A 20,339-nucleotide genomic window follows, 5' to 3' on the forward strand; every position below is an offset into this window, starting at 1 on the left:
ATTAAATAGTCATTATTTGTTTCTTTTAATCAATGCCCTCTTTTTCCCTAATACAACTTTACCTGCCATATCTCTTATCCTTATTTTCTCCTCGGTCATCATGTGGTCTGATTCTATAAACATTTATCCAGTAAATGACGTTACTTACAAAAATTTTGACAGAATGGTACATAGTAGTATTCAGTATTTCTGCAAATTCATAGATTATGCAGTTAGGGAAAATCCTTATAAATATATATGTCAGCAGCCTACTGGATCATACCAAAGGCCCATTTAGCCTGGAACAGTGATCAAAAGTGAATATCTAAAAGAGAATACAAGAATTGGTTCAAGCATGGTGAAGATGTTTCTCTGACATAACTCTCCTAGCCTCCAGCTGCCTAGGGACTTTCCTCTTTACAAAGATTTCTAAAAGCTGTCAGCAAGTTACCTCTAAATTTTCCATCTGTCCAAGAAGGTCCTGAAGTCTTCTAGAAAGTAGATTTCACAAAGCAGGTGCCCTGATACTTAACTCATTACAGTGACATTTTGAACACTCTTTAGCATTCTTCCTGAGACAAGGTGTCAATGTGAGACATCTCAAGTAGTGTCTCACCATCTAGTATGTATGGAAAAACATTGGAACCTTTATTCTTATGCAAATAATAGTTAAATGTAGTGATATTTTCCAAACAGAAAGACCTACGTGTCAGATTTGAAGGAGGAAAACCATGGACAGGTCAATCACTGCTGGCCAACCTAAAGACAAGTCACTCTTCCAGGACAGCGATGGCAGTGCAATTCCTGCCAAGAACATGTGCCGTAATTGCGCAAAGCTAAAGGTATGATAGAGGAGCCCTCACCACATATTTTCTCTGTAATACTAAAAATGACAATTTAAAGCTCTATCAAAAATTAGATAGTTGTGTATGACGCTGATGCTATGTGTGTTGGAAGCAATGCTCTAGGTTGTGAATCCAAGCACACACAAGTCAATAAATGTGTTCAGAAGTTAAAAAGTGAGGCCATATTTTACTAAGGAAACATTTAGAGATATGCTATAGTCATAATGGTAGTTGCAGTTACATCTTTATATCACTGTTTTTTAGAACACAAGAAGTAGGACTAATAAGATATGCTATAATAATAGCAGCAGTAATGAACAACTTTATGCTGTAAGTTTTTTGTAAGGAAAGAAACAGCTAAAACAACATGTGGTAGAAAGATAGAAAGTACACACAGTCAATATCAACTTTTTCTTTGCAGTAGAAGAGGCTTTGAAGGCCATTGTGAAAGAGAAAGTAAAATCTTCTGTATTAATGAATACAATAGCAAGGATCTCTTCACAGAGAATTAGAAAACAAATCATTTGATTTTTACATTTCTTGAGTAGGCAGCTCAGGCATCCAGCCATGAAGAAAAATTATTTCTTTGCAAACTCAATTATTTTCTCTCTTCAGATATTTCTTGGAGCTCTAGCTTTTTCCTTTTTTGCCAAAGGATTTTCTGGAAGCTACATGAAGAGCATGTCCAGTCAAATTGAAAGAAGATTTGAAATCTCATCATCAATTGTTGGCATTATTGATGGCAGCTTTGAGATAGGTATGTGTATTTTCTTTGAAAGTGGATACATACTGCTTCTTAACACGTTTTCTCTAAAAAAAAAAAATAAATTTCTTTTTTTTCATAAACTTACTAATTCTCTTTTCTCTTGATGCAGGTAACTTAATGGTAATGGTATTGGTGAGCTACCTTGGACCAAGAGTTCATCGACCAAAAGTAATTGCTGTTGGATGCCTCATCATGTCCTTAGGAGCATTTTTGTCAGTCATGCCCCAGTTCTTAATGGGACGGTAAATACGGAGAGTTTTCACATTTTGCTCTAATTGAACTTGACCATATAAAGTGTTATTTAATCATACACTGGAGTTAAAAGCTTGACAATAGTAGTCTTTTCCAGATAACAGGAAGGTTTTGATAAGTGGCTTTTTTAGTATCATCTTTCTAATTTCCTCTTTGAAAGCTTACCTCTTTCAACAGGTAAGTAAGAGAGAAACCTCAGGTTTCTACAGAACTTATATATAATTAGAGATAAAGTGGGTTGAAATTTTACCTATGATGGATATATACAGATACTTTCTTTTTTTTAAATATATGTTCTCCTCCTTTTTATATTTAAATGAACTGTCATGAGATCTTCCAGGTAGCTATTCATGCTAAGCTCTTAAAATTCTGAATATATTTATCTATAACCACTGAATTCAGGGAGAGTTAAATATCTAAATACTCTTCACATCTAAACTTTAATGAATACACAGGTGTCAGAAGCAGTTCATACATCTCCAATCCATGAGCATCCTTACTGAATAGTAGTTGAAAATTAAACCCCTCTGTCCCTCAAAAATTAAAATTTATTTATGCATCTTCCTTGGTTTAAAGATCAATAACTGTGATGAGGAAGGTATAGAAAGAATCATATCTGGGGACCATGGTATGGAAACTGGCCACAGTCACTACTCTGCTTGGGAACTTGCACTGCAGGGGACAGCACAGGAGAGGAGCAGAGCTATGGAAATCTGATTTAACCCAAACTCACAGCCAAGTTCTGAAGATTACCTGTTCTCTACAACACTGAGCAAAACCCAGTGGCCCTGGGGACTTCACTGTCATCCATCACAATATTAAAGGTTACCCCTTGATTGCACAGTCAGAGGGAATATCTGCTTTCAATTTTTGTCAATTGTCATGGTTTAAGCCCAGCTGGCAACTTGGAACCACGCAGCCGCTCACTCACTCCCCCCCTTTTCCTTCCTCCCCCCGCTCCCGGAGGGATGGGGAGGAGAATCGAAGGAATGTAACTCCCATGGGTTGAGATAACAGCTCTCCAGTAACTAAGGTATAATACAAACCACTACTGTTATCAATAATAATGATAAGAGGAATAACAAGGGAAAAGGACACAACCGCTCACCACCCGCCGACCGATACCCAGCCTGACCCGAGCAGCGATCTGGGCCTTCCGGGTAACTCCCCCCAGTTTATATACTGGGCATGACGTGCTGTGGTATGGAATAGCCCTTTGGCCAGTTTGGGTCAGGTGTCCTGGCTCTGCTTCCTCCTGGCTTCCCCTCCTCTCTGGCAAAGCATGAGACTGAGAAAGTCCTTGGTCAGAGTAAACATTACTGAGCAACAACTAAAAACATCGGTGTTATCAGCATTGTTCCCAGACTGAAAGTCAAAACCACAGCACTGCACCAGCTACTAAGAAGGAGAAAAAATGACTGCTGTAGCTGAACCCAGGACACCAATGCAGCATAAATTTACTCAAGCTGGCTTCAATTTTCTTAGCAGATTTGCCATCGTTGCAGGGTGCCAATACGCAGACAATCTGGCACATGTATTTTGCAGCTGGTTTTAATCTCTTCATAAACACAGATAGGTTACTAATAGATCCTTAGCTAGCTAATTTTAAACTAGCTGATTTTAAACTAGCACAGAAATCTTTGTTTCATGTCTGTCACATAGGTAAGAAATCGGTGCCAGTATGGGAAAACATCAGCACTGTTGCATGTAGAATGATTAGGATGGACTCTGCTTCTGTCCTTTGGTCTAAAGAATGCTCTCTTAAGCCCTGGAAGCAGCTTTTCTGCTCTTCAGCTTAAGAAAATATGGGGGATAGTATGGTCAGAATATTTTGAAAAAGATATGAAGATAGATACCTATCTTTTTTTAAGGGAAAGCACTGGAAATGGCTTGCCCCTCCATTTTGCTTGTATGTAACAGGAATGAGCATGAATGAACACAAGGCTCATACACACTTCCTGAAAAGCAGACTCTTTCATGTGTCAGTTGTATTTTACATAGTTGTTTTCCAGTTATAATTATGAAAGGATAACTGTTACTGTGCACAACTCCTCTACGAGTGTATCAGCTTGCTCCCCAGTATCATCTGAGGGCCATCCAATCACAGATGCTACAGAAACACCCAGCACAAAGAAAAATTTCGGTAAGCAAACGCTCTGGTGCTGGATTCTCTTCTCCTTGTCCCCATTTTGTACACCTTCTTGTTCTGAAAACCTGTCAAACCCCTGTTAGAAACCATGATATATACAAACCATGATATATGCATGATATATACAAACCAACAAATAATGGTTGTAAACCCTCATATTTTATGTTGTTTTTCTGTTGCAATAAAGTATTGTAAGAATTACATTCACAGAAATGTAAATGTTTATGGCCTGCAGGATGTGAGAAAACAACAAATTCCTATCTGTGGCTCTTTGTCTTGATGGGGAACCTTTTACGTGGAATTGGGGAAGCACCAGTTATGCCACTGGGGGTTTCATATATTGATGATTTTTCTAAAGAAGAAAACTCAGCATTTTACATAGGTAATATGCAAATGAATGATTTTTATGCTAAACATTCTTTTCTTTAACATTTCTGTAGCCAAGCAAATACTCTCCAAGAAAATCTGTCTGCTCTGCTTGGGATAATTTTAACTTGTACAGAGACAAAAAAGCCATGCAAAAGAGATCTCATGTTTGTTTTTGAAGGATATTCCCAGGTGCTTCTTTTGCTTTCCCTGAGTAGCTTCTGCTACATGTGCCAGTTTTCCCTGTGATGAAAAGAAGCATAATCGAATACTCATTTCTCTAAAGTGAGAAGTCATATCTGTCTTATCTGGCATATTATCTTCAGTGTCTCAGCTTCATTCTTCCTAATCACTGTTTCACAGATAAGAGAGTGATCCTTATTGTAATGATCAGTAATCACAGTAATGCAATTGTGTTTCAGAAGCTTTTACCTGGCTTTTTGAATTTTAAATGCAGCACAGGTCCTGATGAATGGTTTTTTTAAAGTCACTAGTTACTGAAGGAAAAAACAAACCCTTGCCAGGGTGTTGTAATAAATCCCTTCTAAGTGGGATTTTGTTGTTGTTGTTTGACGGAAGATAGCCTATTGCCCAACACAGAAAGATTACTCCTAAGCTAATTAATTTGTTGCCAACTTGATTTCATAGCATGGAGTGTTTGTGTGGCTAAGGAAGGTCAAAATTGCTGCCTGAAGTAAAACCGGTGAAGCTGAACTGGTCATAAAGATAGTAGAGACACAGTTTCAGGAAGAGCTCAGTATGCAAATGCTACAGGTTACGGCCATTGCCTTCCCCTCCTCGTCAGTTGGGGATGAGGAAATCTGCAGTTTGAATAGAAGTATTGTCAGGGGAGCTGACGAAAACAAAAGCTCCACTCAGCAGTTATCAAAAATATTTGTAATCACCTGCGAGCTCTGACTAAAGGTATTTTAAAAAGTTCAGCTGAATTTTTTTCTTGTCAGAATCTGATCTTGGAGAGATTGCAGTGGGCTGGGGACTACTGGGAAAGTGAGATTAAAAATATGAAATATACACAAAAAATAGTTTGGATTAAACCAAAATGAAAATTTGTTCAGGTCATGCATGTAAAATAAAGTATTTACTTTATAGTATATTCAAGTATTTAATTTTAACATTCTGAATAGCAGTTTTCAGTCTCTTATTCCATTTTGACGGACTAACCCAATTTGCAAAGCGTCAGTCTTTTGAAACAGTCTTTTCCATAGAGCTTAAATTCCTTTTCTTGACTGGCTTTAATTCTTTTCTATATCTGATTTTATTTATCACTTGACTGAATCAATTTACAATCAGCGTCTTTGTAAAATAAGTAAAAAACCTCCTATAATAAAAACAGTCAAGGCTTGCTGATGAATTTTGGCCATTTACCGCATCATTTGACCCTGCGCAAAAAGTTTCACCTTCCTGTCTTCCTGTCTCTCCTTTTTCTTCTGCCCTTTGATGTTTTGTTGAGTAAGAATATAACTTATTTTGAGGCAGAGACAGCTTATTCTCTTGCTCCTAGGGGAATGCCAGCTTCTTCTTACCCCATGTAATCTCCTATTGTAAGCAGAGACAGAGGGGGAAATGGAAGCCCCAGTGAGGCCAGTAACAAAACTGAAAGCTGCTTTTAAAGAGGTCATTACTTGATCACTGAATTTCTTGATTTTTTTCTTTTTATTTTATTTTTACATCCTCATTAAGTACCTATTAACACACCAGTTAACCGATCCGCTTTTCTGGTGCTGAATGAAATGAAGATTCTGCCTAATGAACTTTGCTCACACACATACTTGCCTACAAAATATATTCTCAGGGTCCTATACCTGATTCCATGTTCTCGCACTTCTATTGTCCCTATTATCTTAATGTGACTCCAAACTGCAATGCCTTCTCATATACACATCATCAGATCAACGACTGCTACTGAAAATTAAATTAGGGACCTGAACCGATACTACAGGGAAATGTCCTGACTTCTGCAAATACAGAAGATCAAGCAAGCTGTGAATAGGGTTGCAGGTAGACTTAAGATACTTCCAGCACGTCTAGAGTTGTTCATTAGTTAACTGCCACGAGCTGAACAATGTAACTACAAAAACGTGAAAAGTAGAGAGGATGAGGGATAAAAATCATTGCAAAGCTATTCTGTTTCTCCCTGTTCCTTCCAAGACACCAATCTTGCCAATGAAATGCATGCGGGGGTCCATGTGAGACCATGTTCACTTCGGCAAAGCCCTGTGTGGGTGAAGGAGCCTGCTTTCACACCACAGCTAGCATGTTGGCAGCTCATGGCTTATTTTCTTGCTGCTCAGAAGCTTCCCATTAGACATCCCCTAATGCCCTGTGCCCCACTTCTTTATCCTCCCTCTTCTCTCCTCAGAGAAGAAGACGTGCTTGTCTGTGGAGTATTTTGCTCACTCTGGTGCTTCCTCCTTTCTCTTACAGGCCTGGTGAGATCCTCAGGCATGTTTGGGCCAACCCTAGGCTTCCTGCTTGGGTCTTTCTGTGCCAGCCTCTGGGTTGACATTGGCATTGTGGATATTGGTAAGAGACTGTGGGGTGGTGGGTTAACTGAGATTATGACTGTATATGATTCTATGATTTTATATGACGGCTGTTCCATGATTCTATATAGAAACCTGCATGGCAAGAAGCACCTTCCCAGTTTATGATTCCAAAAGGGGGGTTCTCTAGAGAGTTTGTCCTACTTGAAAGGTGGTGTTATTTACATATTAATATCTGCAATGCTGTAGTTGACTGGAATGGCCCCTGACGCAAGACACTTACCCCCACTACAGAAAAATTTTGCCCCTCTTTTAATGCCTGTGCATGTACTTGTTACACCCTTTTTGTGCAGCTGAGAACAAATAAGGGAATGGAAGGCCATCCCCATGCTGAGGGAACAGTGAAAGGCTTTTTCTCATGGACACTTTCAACACTTGACAAAAATTATGTTGTTTTGAAAAGCATGCAGCAAAGATTCATACGAAAACTCATTTAATTGTTCAAACAACTTCAAAGTCTGTCATCCCAGGGAAAACTTGAGGAACTTCAAAGAAAAAGTATGTTAAGTTTGGGAATAGAAGGAGGAGGCAACAGTGGGAAATTGAGAAATGAAAGATCTTTTTGGATGCTGAAGGGCCCTCTTGCTGTCACTCATTCCCACAGAAAGTGTTGGAAAATTGTGGCAGGGAAATGCCACTATGGGTCTAAATGGAGATATCTATTTTTGACTGCTTGGGACTGATTTGATTCAAGCTGCATTTAGATTCTTCATATGAAACACACATCACCTCTCTTCTGATCTTCAAATTATATATGGATACCTATAGTAAATTTAATTGCTCTGCATGATACCTAATCTATTTTCCTGTCTTTCTGTATTTTATAGATGCCATCAGCATAAATCCAAAGGATACCCGTTGGGTTGGTGCCTGGTGGCTTGGATTGCTTATCTGTGGAGCAGTTAACCTCATTGCTTCATTGCCTTTCTGGTTTTTGCCCTCCTCCTTACCAAAAGAAGGAGAGAATGAAACCCTGAAGATTAGTCATTTGCCTGTTCAAGGAGATCACTGTAAAATAGATGCCCCGGCTCAGCCGCAGTTAAAGTTCTCTGAGGCAGTAAAAGGTGAAAGATTATTGCCCAGATGTTTGCATGTGAATTTTCTCACTTTGATTCAGTCTGAGCTGAGCATGGATTTGCACAATCACAGCAAAATGTGCATTTTTGTAGTGCAAATGATGGACAAAAATGCTTTTTAATTTGTAATATCATAATTACATGCTAAGGGTGTGTTTCAGTCCTCTCCTTATGTCAGACAGCTGGAAAAAGCTCATGCTGTTGCTTTGAACACCAGAGATTCTTAGTTCAACATAGTAGTTGTCATGTCATATATTACAGCTATAATCCTATGATTATGAAGGAAGAAGGTGGAAAACATCCTATCCCTCATTAATGACCAATCCACAGCTGGCAGGTTACTGTTTCACTGAGTCCACATCTCAGCGGGAAACATGGGGCTAAGTACTACATTAGGTGTTGGAGGGATTTCGCTGTGGATGAGCTCAGTGATGCTATTCACCTTGTAGAGGTGATATCAGACCCAACTACCCATTGCTGGACTCCCCCAAGGCTTTTATTGATATGTATGTATGCACGTGCACCCATTTAGTGATAATGGCAGTTGCGTTTCGAACTCTCATCTTTTAGGCAAGAGCACAGTCAGACTACAGGCTAGTTTTTTGTCTTCGCTTTAATTTTTGTCTTCGCTTTAATTTTTTTCTTCACTTTCATTTTTGTCCTCACTTTAATTTCATGGATTTAGATCCTGTAATCAAGGGTCTCAGGAAAGGTTCCAGCCTTCTGCTAGATCAGGTGCTCCCTTTCTCTGACCATCAGCTTCACGTCAGGCTCTAGGGGGGTTTGTGAAGACTCCTGCTTTAGGCACCAAACCTTTCACTTGGTACGTTATATAGAGTCATAATGTTCCTCTGGAGACACTCTCCTGTACTGGCATCAGTCTGGCAAGCCTTAGTGCCTTTCATGAATAGTCCTGTGTCACCCACAAGATAGTGTAGGATTTCTGATTCCCAGTTGAGCATCCACTGTACCATTAAGCCTTGCCGCTCTAGCAAGTTATGGGTTAGCAATGAGGAAAACTCTCATCTGAGCAAGCATGTATTTTGATAGGCAAAGAATTACAATCTGCAATACAGCCAGTAATTAAATCAAAGTTAGTTTTATTATCTAAAGGTTATCAAAACAAGTCTTCTCTGTGTTTAGCAGGATGTACAGTATATACCTCTCCATTGCAGGTTTCTTCCCAGCTCTGAAGAAGCTGTTTGGAAATCCAGTTTTCCTAGTGTACATCTTCCTCACTATTCTGCAGTACAATTCTCTTGTTGGGTTGATAACCTATGAGACAAAGTTTATGGAACAGCAATTTAATGTATCAGTGGCAAGAGCTATCTTTCTAATTGGTAGGTACCTGTCCTCCTTTAAAATTCCAGTGTCAAAAAAAAGAATTTTTTTTTCTTATTTTGCCTTCCTTTTTAGGAGGCTCTTATATGAACCTTTTTGGTTTTAAAAAAAAAAAGAGTATGTAAAAGTGTGTAGTGGTTTATTATTTTTTCTACTGCATTTTGGAAACGGATGTTAATTTTCCTGGTGTTCCTAATTTAGTGGGCTAGAGTATTATTAAATCTGGGTAGACGGGTTTTTTTGGATGAAGTTTTTTTCAGAGTGAGATTTGGGTTATGAATGTGCCTGTTTTCATGAACAAAACCCACACATAAGCTGCAGTTACAGCTAGAAGAAAAAACATCCAATTTAGAAAATGTCTAATGAAATGTGTGATTTTTCCTTTTCAGAATAACGTCTTGGTATAAATCTAATTCCATTTTGATTGCAAATATGAATTTTATTAGCAACAAGAAACCAAAATGTAAGATTTGAGTAATTTCATTCAGCTCAAAGCTCTTTTTCTGGTTTTGAGTTCCCTCAAAAATAAGTTCTTCATAGTGTTCTACAAAAAAAGGATGTTGAAACTGTATTAATTTTACAGTCACTAATATGGTCTGATAACCTGGCAGGAAAACCAGGCTATCAGGTCATTGCAGAATTGATATTCCATTACTTTAATCTGAAGGCACCCTGCTATTCTGCAGGTCAGGTCCAAATGTTGAAAGAGCTTTCTTTTTCCTATCTTCTTTCAGATGCAGGGAAAGTTTTAGAGAAACAACATGACCCAAAAAAACAACCAAACAAAATAACACACAGGAAAAGGCCAACCCTTCACAATAAAACCTTGTAAAAGCTCTCTACTTAGCATGTAAACTAGGGCTGGAGTTTGTGAAATGCTGAACATCTAAATACAAATTTTTCCATGATTCACTCTCAGAGCAAAATGGAATCCAATGCAAATCCAGATGCTGTTTCCCTTCGTGTTACGTTTTGGAGTTTTTTTTTTCTTTTTGTAACTTTCTGAAAGTTTAATGATTTGTTTGTTTGCTTCTTTGATGAAGAAATGCCCATCAGCTAAGACATTTATCTCATTCACTCCAGTTTCTAACAAACACCTGTATAGGTTTTATTATGTCAGTATATATACAGGCAGCAGTATAGTAAAAAAAGTAGGGAATGTTGAGGAGCTAAGCTTTTTAAAGTCATAATATGATTTGAAAAAAATGAAAGTAAGCAAAAATACTTAAAGCTAATAAAAAGCCCTAGAACCTTGAAGGATCTGTTGGAAAACAGGTAAATAGGTTAGTATCTGGTATTTTGGTAAATACTAGAACAAGATATTTATTCTTAAAAGGCTCAGTGCAAGTAACAACAGTTAACATTTTTATTACCTTCTATTTGCAGGTGTGATACTTTTACCCATCACAATCCTGGGGATGTTTCTAGGAGGCTTTCTGATCAAGAAATTCAAACTTCACGTAACTGAAATGGCAAAGTTTGCATGCATCACCTTTATAGTAGCATATTTGTTAAACCTCTTGTACTTTACATGCAGCTGTGAGGTGCTCCAGGTGGCCGGTTTGACAGTGCCCTACTCTGGGTTTGTAATCTTTTGGGTTTGTGTTGATAGCGTCATTTGTCCTGGTTGCTTCCTGCACTGTGCAGAACATGGTGCGTGCATCTATTCCTTTGCTCTCACAAACTCCTCTGGGTTTGTATTCTCATCTGGGCTACAAGCCTTTTATTCTATAAAACATTTTGATTTGAATTTGGATGAGTTCTGAAACGTGCCTTCTCTGTTGATTTACTGTAGTGATATATTGTTTTTTTATATTATTTTTCATAACAAAAAATATATATCTGTTTAAAGGCAATTTTTTGTTGAAATTGACATTTATTAGGTCATCTGCTAGTGCCAATCAGTGTGGTTTCAGCTAGAGTGGAGCTACTATGATATATAATTTTATTGCTCCCTTGGTGGTGATAGACACAAGAAAATCCTGGGTTTTGAGATAGGCTTGTCAGGTTAAAATGATACCTAGTGTTGGGGGTGAGCAGAATACCCTAGTTTTGTTTTTCAAATTTTGTTTAAACAACATATTTCTTTTTCTAAATTGTTTATCGCTGGATATTGACAATATACCTCTATATACTGTAATTTATCAGTAGCAAATTAAAATCTTGTATATTATTTCAAAGCTTTATTTTAAAGCCTACCATGTAGGGAGTGGGATGTAAAAAAAGTTGAAAGTGGCTTCCTCATAGTCACCCAGAGGCTTTGCCTCTAAAAGGTACCATCCTTTAGATCAACCTGCATGGGGAGTTACCATCCTCTCTTGGTATCTGGAGCTGCTGACCTGCCTGCATCCATTTTCTCAGCTGGGAGGTAGAAAGTAGTCATGTCAAGAGTGTGTGCTGCCCAGGCAGATATTCCCCCTCCTTTACCAGGACCATAGTCATGCTTTCTTGAGAACATTTTTCCGACTCTAGCAGCCTGCCACAATTGCCTACTGTTTAAACTTAGCTCAATCTGGTCCAACAAATTTCAAGGGATTTTAAAGGATTAAACTGAATCCAGCAGGGCTTGCTAGATTTTCAATTCAGACAGAAACTCAGTCCTGTGTTTTTTGAGCCTATGTTCAGGGAAATATCATCTAAGTTGTTTTGGCAAACCTGGCATCCAGTTCAACTTTGAGATCAGTTACATAAAAGATGTCAGAGGTTAATGTAATGGTTAAGTGCAGTATCTGATAGCAGCAAGTGAACTAAATATAAGCAGAAACATCAAGACAGCAAATATTGAAAAAGGAATTACAATTTCTACAGGACAACAGACCGGAGAAATTAGTATGTGCTAAAATTGTTCTGGTTAAGTGACTCAATGTTTTATCCATTTAACAATTTGTAGTTTGAAGATGAGCAACAGCCTAACGAAGGCTAAATCCCCCACTTATTTTCCTTTCTAAAGACCGAAATGTAGCCCCCTTGAGGTGCATTTTGGATTGAGAGGTAAGAAGGAAGAAAAGGCAAATTTTGAACAATTTTTCCTTGATACTGTGAGTGACTTCAGAGGAGGGGTGTTGATGGTGGACTCGTAATATTTTCTGAAAATTGAGCCCTGCCACCATGCCCTCAGATTCACTGGCCACTTTTAAAATTCTCAATTCTAGTTGTCATCCTCTTAGTTTATTTAACATCTTGGGGTCTGATTTTGATGTTTCTTACAGAAATGTTGGTAAAAGTGTAAGCTATGAAAGTCCATGATAATCTACAACAAGAAACGAGATCTGATGAGAAAAGGGGCTCAAGTCTGTCCCAGGTGCAGGGCTGCTGCCACTGCTGAACACAGTCAGAACTGAGACAGAAGCAGCACTTTTCATTTAGACTAATGCAACTTTCATTGACACTAACTAGCTCTGATCCAGTAAAAAATATGTCAAGAACATCTTGCTGCTCTAGTTTTACATCATTTTATATCACCACGTCTAGCACCCCAATATAGTATGGTATCTACTGCTAAGGAAAAACATGGCCAGTCTACAGGTTGTAAAAGATTCTAGGTGTAATTTTCTTTTTCTTGGGTTGAGTTTTCAAATAAAAAAGTAATATCGAACATTCCTTCCCAGACAAGAATACCTAGTTTGTGAGTTCCATGCCTTTTCAGTAACAATCCATAGAAATGTTAATGCTTGATGAAAGATCTCAAGATCTTTGGTTTAGCTGAAATCAGCTTAGTCTGCCTATGACAGCTTCACAATTGGATGGTAGCAGGTATCTGTCCATGTTGATTACTTCACTTTGTCCATGCTTTTCCTACCTATGTCCTGATATTTTGTTTGACTATATAATTTGACTACATCATTCTTTTATATCTTTCTGTTTTCCTCCAGATTAAAACATCTTTCCTCCTCCAAAAACAGCTTCATGGCCAGTTGCAATGCTGACTGCAGCTGCAAGTTGGATCAGTGGGACCCTGTATGTGGGGATAATGGGATCACTTACATGACAGCCTGCTTTGCGGGATGTAAATCATCAACTGGAACAGGAAAGAATATGGTAACTATATAGGTGGATAGATGATTATTTAGTAAGGCATGTTACAATAAGATAAGGGGAGGAGATTTTAAACTAAAAGAGGATAGATTCAGACTAGATATAAGAAGAAATTTTTTATGATGAGGGTGGTGAAACACTGGAACAGGTTGCCCAGGGAGGTGGCTTTTCATCTCTGGAAATCTGTTCATGGTCAGGCTGGATGTGGTTCTGAGCAACCTGATTTAGTTGAAGATGTCCCAGCTCATTCCAGGTGGAGTTGAACTAGATGGCTTTTAAAGGCTCCTTCCAACCCAAACTGTTCTATGAGTCTGTGACATAGCCAGATTTCTCACTCTATGACTTTTTTTTAATTTATTTTTTTTGGCCTTGTGGTTAAGAAACCCTGTAGATGCAAATGTCCGTTCTTTACAGCTTAACCTTGTAGAAACTGAGTGCAAGGTTGCAGGGAGGACTTTTAAAAGAGTTGTGGCGAGGTAAGTGAGCTGTTCAGGAAAGACATGAAAACCTCAGACTCTTAACTTACCTGTCTTGAATGCTTTTATTTTGATTTTTTATAATTTATTTTCCTCTCAGCAAGATGACCATAAACTTGGCTCTAAGTTTCTCAGTAGATCTCTTGCTGTGTAGGTCCAACACATCTAAGAGGGATTTGGTTTAGAAGGCCTTTGTTAGTCTGATTGTTAGACTAGCAAAATCCAGTGGTGTCAACTCATGTGCAGCTGACCTGTGTAAAATTGTGAGTGCTGGTTTCACAACCTGTTACAGATCATATTGCAATTGCCTGCTTTCCTGAGCTGCCATAGCTCAGGAAAGCAAGTCATAACACTAAATTGTGTAGCCAAGAAGTCCTGTAAATATAAATCTGGCCATTTTGCTCAGCCATTTGCAGGACTTCAGACAATCCTAACTGGGCAAGACCATTAAAGATAGTAAATTTCTAGCATGCAAATCGTCATGTCTTCTGGCAGGAGCAGAATTGTCTTCATGTAACAATACCGAAAAAGAGAAGCAACATTCTCAAGCGTATATCCATACATCCTAACAACATTCTCTTGCTTCACTTCAGGGAAATTGGCTTTCAGACCCACACTATCCTCAAGCTATGAAACAATCCACTCTCAATCCAATGCCAAATGCTGTTTCAGATGCTTAACAATAGCTAGATGATTGCATTGGGCCCACATCTATATTTTTCATTGTTACTCATCTACTTCATAGGATTCCTGAGCAGAATGGCAGGATGACAGTTCACGTCAGTATTTTATAGCTTTGACCTATTTTAAGCATACACAGAGCACCTTCTGTCCTAGCAATCACATGATTGAAACTAGAGTCACAGTTGCTTTGTGTCTTTGGAGCAGCTTAGAGTGGCTGGAGCATACCAGTGAACTTGGCCATCAGTCTGCAAAGATGATTAGGGAGGTTCTTTCAGCTTTAACAACAGCCTGCCTGTTGTGGGGAATGAAAAATCTAGCTACTGAAATAGTTTTGTGCCACTGAATTCTGGTTAAATATATTCTTCTTCTCATCTTTTCCTTTCAGGTGTTTCACAATTGCAGCTGTGTGGAAGAACGAGGGCACGGGCTTGGCAATTCCTCTGCAGTTTTGGGACAATGCCAAAGAGAAAGCTGTACCAAAGCATTTCCCTATTTTTTAGCATTACAGACTGCATGTGCATTTATTTTAGCCTTAGGAGGCACTCCTACATACATGATTATGTTTAGGTGAAATACTTTACCTTACCTTGACCATAAAGCTTGGGGAAAGAGAAACAGAATATGGTATCTACTATTTCATTCCTATTGTGAGGAATGGCATGCTGATCAATTGTGGCCCTGAGGCTGCCTGTACTCTGAAATCCAACTCTCTTCAGAGGCACAGCAAAGTGCCTGTCCATCAATTTAATTCCAATTTAAGCCTGAGTAGATACTTTGGTGATGAAAAGGATGGGCCTTATGCTGATCTTGAACATTAGCTTTCACTTCTAATGACAGGGGTGTTTTTAACAGCAATGAACTTGAAACGAGATGCGGTGCTAAGCCATATCCAAGGTGACTATACTGTTCACATTGCTCAGGAGAAAAACATTCACCTTTGTTAAGCCTCGTTGCCTCACAATGTTTTCTATGTTGTGAGAAGTCTCATACTCCCATTTTTTTCTCAAGCTGGTATAAACAGAACTGCCAGAGCAATATTTCTTTAATATTTATTCTTCAGTTGTAAAGCAAGACTTGGAAGAAAAGATAATGTTCTGTGCCTTTTGCATGGAGATTTCTATCCACTTATACTTGTGGGTGAATTGCAATCTTCAGCAATCAGTGCACATGTCTAGATAACTCTCCTGGCTAAGCTGATGATTCTTCTGCAGTATTTTTAATGCAGCCATTCTTACCATATGCCTGGATTATGGAAAAGGGTAACTTTACTGGGCAGTTTTCAGAATGCTAATGTGTGTAATGAGAAGCTTTTCATGGTAATGCTGGCAAGACAATACACTGCTGTATAAACCCCAGTTCAGGAAACAGGCTGGCCATAGCAAGTCTCCCTTCTGCCCCTGTGCCAGCTCGGTACTCCCCTCTGCTTTTTGTCAGTTCTTCCAGTTCATCTGAAGAATACAGGCTGTTTCTCCATGGTAGGAACAAAGTGCTTTTGTAGCCAGGTAACTCATGTTCACTGTCTCTCTGTAAAATGATAGAGGCTGAGGCAGGTTTTACCTGCATGTAGCTAGCAATGACTGCACACCCTTGTTCCTTCTGTTCACCTCTACATGTTACAGTCCTTTCTAAAGCAAGGCAGCTTCTCAGAGCTTAATTTATGGACATGAACTGCCTACTTCCAGTTGGTTTGCTTTAATTTTTCTATGCATCCACTCCTGAGAGTGTTTATGATCTGTTGTCCTTAGGCTCAAGATCCATTTTGTGGATTCTCCCATCTATTTCAGTGAGAGTTCATCCACTGAAGTCAGTGGAAGGAGGCTCCACATCTGTACTTTAACTTTGATGAATGTTTTCAATTAGGGGTTGAGTGAGCTATGCTAGGTAAGCCGCAGTACTCTTGCATGGGGCACGTGCAGATGTTCACAGCATGACTGTAGCTACATTATTCTATTGTTCCCCAAAACAATGTACTATTTTTGTTTCCTTTTTAGATCTGTTTCACCAGACCTGAAATCCTTTGCTGTTGGGATTGAAACTTTAGGTGGTAGAGTATTAGGTAAATCTTCATTTCTTTGTGGGATTCAAGTAGGTAGTCAAAGAGATAAACTAAAACTAGCAAGTGCAATGCTCTTGCTCCAGATGAGAACAAAAATAATTTTCCAAAATTTTTATTTGTAAGCAAAGATTTCCCAAATATTTTGTTTGCATTTCAAAACGTTTGGAGCAGTTTGCTATATGTTTCCTGCTATGTAATTACAGATTATTATTATCTCTTCAGAATTTTTTTCTATGCAGCAAAGGAATCAGGAAAAAGAAGGAAATGTCATTGTACTTTCAGGGTTTTTTTTGTTTCGCTGGCACAACTACCTGAGCTTGATCAGTCTGGATAACCTTAACACCTGTGCTGCCATTTGCTGACCTTTTTTCGCTTAGAGCTACCACATACTCTGCCTATTATTTTCTTTGTTTTTTCTTTCTCCTTTCTTCTTTGTTTATCTGCACTAAATAATGATTCAAGTCTTTGGACATGTAGCCTGCCCTGCCTTTAGCAAAACTTGCTTTATCTTCACTTGTTTGCTGATTTTTGAAATCTTCCCCAAGCAGAGAAACCCAAATAGTCATTTGGATCTCTCTCCTAATCTTCATATTTTAGCTGAATGCTACAGAGGATCAATCTTGTGCTTTTATGAAACAGTTTTCTTCACAAAACTGCGTTATCTCTGAAACAGCTTACTGATTATATTAAAGCATTATGATTGTCTAAAAGGGATTCTTATAGCACTACATAAGTAATACACTTATTACCTAGTTGGTTTTGAGCAAGTACTTAATTTCAACCCTTTGCCCTCAGATAACCATTTTTAATGGCAAAGTGCTGTGCAATACCTGAATAAGTACATTAGTATTCATAAATATTAATAAGTCATGGCATGTAATTCCACACCCGGGACTGAAAAAGAAATGTTGGTTGTATTATTTCTTTAAACAACAGAAGCTAAAATTGTAATAAAAATGCCATTAAAGTAAAATTACTAACATTTCCCTCATTGAATATAATAATGCTATAATCTTCCATCCTTTCAACTCCCTTTAGGTACTTGCTCAAATATTTTCTCAAATCTTGGAATCTCAAAGCTGGAGCTGGATGTTTAATCACATTTTGTGCAGCTATAATTCAGAAACTCTAAGATTAATTTCCTCATTTCTTTACTGTGACATTAAACACTGAGATCTTCATGTCTGAGGTCATGTAATAAGAATTTTCTCTACAGGAGGCCTCCCAGCCCCTATTTATTTTGGTGCCTTGATAGATGAAACCTGCTTGAAATGGGGGACAAAAAACTGTGGAGGATCAGGCTCTTGCCGGGTATATGACACAAAAGCATTCAGGTAAGCTGGACTCTTCAGTAAGGGGTTAGGAATTTGGCTTCTGAGGCAGCTTTGGGCACCAAGGACCAAGGTATACTTTGCCATGTCAATTGTCAGTGAACTTACTAGAATACTAAAAGCACCAAAACTCCTTATTTTGACTAGGCCTTATTAGACCAAATAAGCCAAACAATTCTGACTCAGTCTGGCATTTGACATTGAAGTACATTGCCTGACATTGCCAGAATTAGAGTTCCTTTACTGAAGCCTTGGTGCACTGAATAACTCTGTGATGCCCTGGCTTTGTGGGAGACTGAAAAAAACACAGAGTAAGTGTAGCACTGAAGATGCTCTTCCTCATCCCTCATTTCACTGCTTCTTAACGTGTAAGACACCCCACAAAATCCACTTGGAGGGGGAACCCAAACGACTGGTGGTGCATGGAGACGTGTGGACAGGAGCACTGAGTACTGCCAAGTGAGGGGCTGAGGGAAGGCTGGGACAACAGGCAAAAAACCCTGGCTGGTGCAGCATCTCCTGTCCCAGCCCTAAAATATAGCCTGCTGAATAGGAGCACTCTTCAGGCAGGAGGTACTTCTGCTAGGAGTATAGGAACTGATTAGAACCTGCCTGGGGCTAAAGATCATGAGATTGCTTGCTTTCTGTCAGTTATTCCTCAAAATGTGTGGCAATACCTAGCTGAGAATAGGTGGTTTTGCCGAAGTGTCTTAGATATCTTACTTGGTTCTACTCAGAATTGGAAACTTTATTAATATAAATGTATTTTGTTACTTTCTTTTTTTCTAGAAATGTCTATCTTGGCCTCATTGCAGGACTACGGGCAGGATGCTGTCTTTTATACATAGTGGTCACTGTTTTAATAATGAAACGCTTCAAAACACATGGCAAAGAGACGAAAGATATTAAAGATACAGAAAGATCAACCAGCAAAGAACCAGTTACATCCAATAAAAAAGACATTCTTCCTGGTGCAAGAACCTCAGACGAGAGTGAGGAAACTCGTATGTAAAAAAGAAACAAAGTCTTTTCATAACTTTACCTGTGCTTCGTGTTTTCTGAACACAACAGAAGCCTAACTTTTGACTTCAACAGCTAGTTTACATTTTGGGGGTTTGAAAAAATGTCTTTTAAACACTGACTTTTAATTTGCTTTACCTTATCATCTTCCTTTCCTCATCTGAAACAATAGGGGGAAAAGGTTTTAAAAATTTTTGGGGAATTCTCCCATCCCTTTGCTCTCAGTCCCGTTCTAGACCAACAGTAGGACTAGCCAAAATATTTCAGGTGTCATAAATTTGATTATGATTGAAACATTAAAAAGAAGAAATCCACAATAAATTGCTTTTCCATTTTTCACCACCTTTATTTCAAGTCCTCTTGGTCTGTATTTAGTCCTACAGCTCTAAATGGCCTATCAAGTTACTCAGTTGCTCTGATGGCCTTTGGTGCATGGTTTATGATCAGAGCTCTTAGTTCCAGACTGGGTCCCATAGCCCACGCTCAGGTGAGAGCTCCAAGGATTTCAGTGAGCACCCTCTGAACAAGAACTGCACAACTCTGGGTCTTGGCTTGGACACATTTAATAACCAAAATAGAATGCAAACAAAAGCAAGTGGTGTATTAATTTTACAGCACATCTCAGTAGTGGGTTTGAGTGAAATGACTCTGAACTGATGCAATAAAGTGATAGGTGTTTAAGTTGTTTTTTTTTTTTGTGTGTATGTGTGTGGGCATTTTATCCTAATGACCACTGCATTTATATCACAAGTATATGGATTTCCTTCCTTGTTTAAAGAACCTCCAGCAAGCCATGAAATGCAGTACTGAAAACTTGCAAATTCACAGCTTTTCACAGTCAGTCTAGCCCTGAGAGAAACTTTAATAAAGGATGCTTCTAACAGTCATTATTGGGAAAAAGGGTCTCTAAAAATGCTTGCAGTGTGATATTTCATTGACAGCCTTCATGATGTACCTTTGCAATGGGAGGAAACATGCCTACTAAGGTCACTGGAGGTTTAGTCTCTATCATCATAGCCATTTTGGTTTCTTTTCTGAAGGATCTCTCTGCTCCCTGCAGTCCTGTACACAAGCCTCTAACTAGGACACAAGCTTTATTTTCTAATCTTAAACTTCCTTGGGACATGGAAGAGAGCACTACGCTAATATAAAGAAAATCTACCACGCTTTATCTGAGAAAATAGCAGATCACCAGGCTAAAGAGAGGGACTCTCTTTAGTGATCTTCTGACCTTTCTGCTACCATCTGCCCCATGTAAGTTCAAGAACAGGAATGCAAAAACAGTTGATTTAGTACTCACTTAAAGAAAGTTCTTCATATCCTGGCCTTGGGGATGGAGTTGTTTGCATTTTATTGTTTAAACACAATGACCAGCACATTTAGACATTGTCTTCACAGT

The 20,339-nt window shown here is 38.6% G+C and overlaps 1 protein-coding gene across 1 annotated transcript; it reads left to right on the plus strand.

Moving 5' to 3' along the window:
• Positions 1–710: 710 nt before the first annotated feature.
• On the plus strand, positions 711–18,932 carry LOC104410240 (solute carrier organic anion transporter family member 1C1-like). The gene is made up of 14 exons (XM_010020387.1): positions 711–821; positions 1,440–1,581; positions 1,700–1,832; positions 3,855–3,985; positions 4,227–4,373; positions 6,803–6,901; positions 7,749–7,985; positions 9,173–9,337; positions 10,725–10,920; positions 13,211–13,376; positions 14,919–15,100; positions 16,525–16,589; positions 17,806–17,923; positions 18,710–18,932. The coding sequence occupies exons 1-14, from the start codon at positions 711–713 to the stop codon at positions 18,930–18,932; spliced, it is 2,115 nt and encodes a 704-aa protein (XP_010018689.1).
• The last annotated feature ends 1,407 nt before the right edge of the window (positions 18,933–20,339 follow it).

This window comes from Nestor notabilis, unplaced genomic scaffold (genome assembly GCF_000696875.1).
Source record: "Nestor notabilis isolate BGI_N333 unplaced genomic scaffold, ASM69687v1 scaffold10370, whole genome shotgun sequence".
Classification (NCBI taxonomy): Eukaryota; Metazoa; Chordata; class Aves; order Psittaciformes; family Psittacidae; genus Nestor; species Nestor notabilis.